The sequence below is a fragment of the Montipora foliosa genome, chromosome 9 (genome assembly GCF_036669935.1).
Source record: "Montipora foliosa isolate CH-2021 chromosome 9, ASM3666993v2, whole genome shotgun sequence".
In the NCBI taxonomy this organism is placed as follows: domain Eukaryota; kingdom Metazoa; phylum Cnidaria; class Anthozoa; order Scleractinia; family Acroporidae; genus Montipora; species Montipora foliosa.
In genome coordinates this window covers 28,865,197-28,870,053 of record NC_090877.1, presented here as the reverse complement: position 1 = coordinate 28,870,053, position 4,857 = coordinate 28,865,197, and the positions used below count along the sequence as shown (strand labels likewise).

The following is a 4,857-nucleotide window of genomic DNA, read 5'->3' as shown; positions in this document are numbered from 1 at the left end:
TCACCGAGCATTCAAGAGAGTAAAATCGCTGCGAAGTTCTCAAAGCGATTGTCTACTAGCACTGCCACGCCATTGCGTGACATTTCCGAGAAGACCTGGGTCCACAGCCATTCCATAATGCCACATGCTTTCACGTTCCATTCTTGTGGAAAATGTTTGCACCTTTAGCATCGTGTTTACCTTCGTGGTCTGCGATACATGACGTGTGCGTGACATGCGCGAAAAAATGCGCAGTAGCAATGGGCGTGAACGTCCTTAAAGGGGCTTGGTCACGCTATTTTAGGTAATTTTGTTTAATTTTGTTAATTATGAGCTCTAAACGTCAAATTGGCAAAAGAAGAGTCTTTCACTTGCAAAATCACGGCCACATAACAACTGAGAATGATTTTCCAGCTGTGTAAATGACATTTTAGACTGATAAAATTTTGAAAAAAGGTGGGCCGACGTTTTTCAAATTTACCCAAATTCAATCCATTTCAATCCTCTCCAGTTTTGTCCATCCATGTCCCTTCTTGGCTAAAATGTGTTTTTTTAGAGTTCTTCTATAGTTTTGAACAGTTATTTTGATATTTTAGTTAATTCTATGACCATTCGATCAGTGCTGAGATTGCCTAAAATTGCGTGACCTAGCCCCTTTAAGCATGAAACAACTCATGACCATTACGCCGGCAGGAAGAGTATAACCACTCTGTAAGGTCAATGCCTGTTAAGGTCTGGATTGAGACAGACAATGGATTAATGACGATCGACTCAGTGGCAAAAACTTGAGAAATTTTGCAAGGTGAGATTAACTCCAATATTGAAGAATAGACGAATTCGGAAATAGAGATGCAGGAGAGCGAAGTGACTGTCAGGGAAACGCCTCTGAGGTGGCGTGCGGTAAAACTGAATGTTAAACCATCACGGATACTTGAAATAAGGAAAGGCGAAGCGTAAATATGTTTTCAGAAGAAAAAATTGACCTTAAGCCTCCCTTTAACAATCACTGACTCGGAACAAACCGCGTTGACCGACTCTAATTCTATGTCTATCGTAGAAGAGCCTTGTAAGGTCACTCAACTCTACAATCAAATTCATGTGATCTGAAGAGTTGCCAAGGAACAAGTAATCCCATTATTCCCCCTTCCCCAAGCACAATCCTCAAGGCCAAACCATTACAAATTCGCTGGGCAGAGTTTCTGAACAAAAAGTAATAGAATACGCATGGGGTGTGAATAAGCAGATAAAAATTGACGTAGGGAAACACCATTATAAATTTACGACGCAGTGGCTACTACTTGTCGCGTGTTTTGTCAAAAACTTTACTTGTCCACCAATTTGTTGCTGATGCCGTTAAGGACGGTGCCACCTAATAAGAAGAAATTTTTCCCCAGGATATGACTAGCTACGCAGAAAAGTGTATCTTAGTTTGGGTTATTGGAATGTGAAATAAAAATAGGGGGGGTAACCATGCATTTTTGGGAGATAATTAAGTTTGTATTTTGAAAAAAGGGACGCTTGGAAATTTTTTTGATTAAACAAAGAAACGCAAGTGTTTTCACAGTTTTCATCGGTACAAACGTTTACTTACGGTAAAACAACAGGAAAGTTAAAGATCTTTAAAATGAATAGAAAATTCTATCCGGATCATTATATAAATGTGTTTTAAACATTGAAGACAGAGCCATTTTTGAACCTGACAGCCCTCCTCTGTAGTTATTAAAAAGCGCCCTTTATTCTTTTTTCACGGGTCCAAAAATTAATTCCGACTTCAATGGGCCACAAACTTTCATTTTTGATAATAAAAAGCAGGGGTCACCACGCGATTTTAAAAGGTAAATTGGTTTTTTCAACACTTTGTTTAACTTGTTAAATTTTTTTGCTATTTTGTCACTCCCATCCCCGTGGATAAAGAAATTTGCACCTGTTTTTGTGTTGCACTCTGGGATATTCACTACGTACTTTTGAGTGGATATTTCTTTGATTCTTTGGGAAAACTGGGTCTTTTTTTCGGCAGTGCCTTTTAAGTGACCAGAGTAAAGTTGCAATGATATTTGGAGTGAGAAATCTATGTGATTTTTGTTGTACACTGCGATGGAATCCAACTCGTAGGGCGCTGAATCGAAGTGATCCGCCTAGTACAGTATAGCGACATGCATTGTCAATCGTTTCTTGCGATGAGCTTACTTGCCGATTGTACAGAACAAAAACAATAAATGCTTGCCTCATGCTTCTTGGTAATTTTTTGAATAATGAGAAACGTAATTATTGCACTGAAAGTATTGACCGCAGACCCTGTATGGTTGTCTTCGAAGAATTTACTACATTTGGTTGTTCTTAATTTCGATAATAAATAGCCCTGTTTCATTGTTCAGAAGTAGACTTAATGAAGATTGCTCCGTTGAAATGATTTCTTCTGCACCGTCCACTTTTTCGCCTCGATCGATCATTGTTTCAATTTGTCGTAGTGACAACTGTTCCATTACGATTTCTTTTTTCTTTTTTTTCAGGTCTTTTACTACAAGATACATATGTTTCGCACTAAATCTTCCGAGGCATTTCGATAAAAAAAAATTTGGAAAATTATTTAACTTGAAAATAAAAAGTCAGCGCTTGAATCCGCGTAAAAAAGTGACTGCGTGATGCGCAGAACATTTGCGCAATAACAATCGGTGGCCCGGTCCTTAAGAAAAGAAATACATTACGCATATTGTTTTACACTTGTCTTTCGCCCATATTATTGGCCCTTATAGTAGTTGATCCTCACCCCTGACCCTTGACCCAGGTTTAAGCAACAATAGTCGTGTGAACTCTGCAAGTAAGATGGCTGACGAGGCGTTGCACTTTTTGTCTGTCTTGGCACAATTGCATAAAGGGAAAAACTATCTTTCTGTTTTATTACAGTATTACAGTGAAGATTCAAGTCTTGGTGTGGAGTACTTTCAAGGCAGTATGTTTGGTTACACTGTTTACGGCATGCTTGGTTTGTTTGTCGTCGCTTTAGGGGTTGGTGTATTCTGGCAATACTTTCCCTGGAAGAAAAAGGAACAAGAAATTCCATCAGGGAAAGGTAAAATTTCCATTGTTCACAAAATTAATCCGGCTGACGGCGAAGCTAGAGAAAATATTGAAGATCGTTAAAACTTCAGGGTTAAATCGGCACATAGAAAGGAAGGAAGGAAGGAAGAAAGTTGGAGGACATGGAAGACTTTGTGGTTGCTGTTTACATCCTTGACATTTGGAGACGGAACGTCTGCACGACATCAGAATTCGTTGCAGAGATGACTAAAAGATCCACGTTTTACTAGGCATCGCCTTATTAGAGCCAGAGGTTATCTTCGTCGCCATCAACATGCAAGCGAGGCTCTTCGCAAACTCGGGTCAATGAATTTAAACTCTTTAGAATCTAATTTTTGAAGAAAATCCTAACGATTAAATTTTATGTTAATCATGTAATGTTCACTCTTTTAATCCTTTACAAAAACTTATAGTTGATGCCACTTTGGTTGGGGTAAACGTGCTTTTTTTACATTTGTAGAATTAATAACAGTCTCTCCCGAAAACTTTATGAACTGTACTAACGCAAAGGTGATGCTCAATTTCCCTGAACAGAAACGTTTCGTCGTCGCATGTTTTCGCTTTTTGAGTAATGCAGGCATTTTGAAACAACTGTCATAAAATTTGAGTTCACCCTATGTTACACTTGGCAATTTTTCGCGCAACTTGACACTTGTTAATAGCGCTCAACTCAAATGCAGTTGCCATGGCGCTGTTACCCGTCAGCGTAGAAGTGGAAGTTAAGATGGCGTCTCAGGCTAAAGATATATGTAACCTTACCGTCTAAACCTACTTTTATTGAAAACTTTGCTACGTTTACTTTGTAGAGAACGCAGGAGATGCAAACAAGGAGGCAGTCCTTCATTGCTCCGTGGAGGTTGGAGGAAGGGCAAATGTCAACCATACAAGGAATGGAAGTCAACATACTGAGCGACTTATGGCTGCACAAAGCGCTGAAGTCTTGGCCATGGAAGATGAGCTTAAGGCTTTCCGTAAAAACTGGGAAAAGAGCTTCCGCAATCTACAGGAAAGACACAGGAAGGAACAAGAGCGATTTTTTGAGTTGGATAATTTTGGTTACGAGATGTAACAATTTTCCAAAGTGTCTGATAAGATAATTAGAAGGAACATCAAATCACTGTAAAAAACACCCGATCTATTGTAACTCTCTGTCTTAAGAAGGAGGATGGTATTGGCCATTCCATAGTTTCCCTCTTAATGGCGCTGGCATGATCAGTTGAGGGTTGCCCTTTGGCTATTTGTCGCAATTTTTTGTGACGTGGCCTTTGCACAATCCGATCTTATAGCTCTTTCTAGGGTGACTAGCTACACATATATATGAGATAGGTGAAGTGTCACTGGCTAACAAGCCCGAAACAGCTGTCTGCGTCTGCTTCTAGTTTTAGCACTTATCATGCTAGGTTTGGCCGACCGTAGTTACATTTTTAAGAAAATAGCTTCGTGAACGTTGTTTGATCTGTTCGAAGAGTGGTGTGTTTATGCTAATCACTGCTTGCGTTGATCCAACGTAATACATTGATCGTTACACGGCATTGCAGTCTTTATTATTAAATGTTTATTAAATCGTTATCAATGCTGTGAGGGTGCAAAGGGGGTTTCCGTGACGCGTGCTAACTCCAAAATTATTAGCGTGATGCGTGATGCGACCAACTGAGTTAGGAGCGGGATGCGTGATTGGACATAGCGGCATGATACGTGATCTATTATTTCACAAACGCGTGACGCGTGATTTACCCTGTAGATTTCCGTAATAGGTCAAGTGTCTTTGATACGATCTGTGAAACTAGACGGACAGGCATT

General features: G+C 39.7%; 1 protein-coding gene across 1 annotated transcript in view; it reads left to right on the top strand.

The window, feature by feature from the left end:
- LOC137970730 (uncharacterized) overlaps positions 1-4,576 on the top strand; it is a 43,007-nt gene extending 38,431 nt beyond the window's left edge. Inside the window, exons 6-7 of the mRNA XM_068817270.1 lie at positions 2,884-3,049; positions 3,864-4,576. Coding sequence (XP_068673371.1) covers positions 2,884-3,049; positions 3,864-4,126 — 429 coding nt within the window. The 3' untranslated portion in view covers positions 4,127-4,576. The remainder of the gene's footprint in view (positions 1-2,883; positions 3,050-3,863) is intronic.
- The last annotated feature ends 281 nt before the right edge of the window (positions 4,577-4,857 follow it).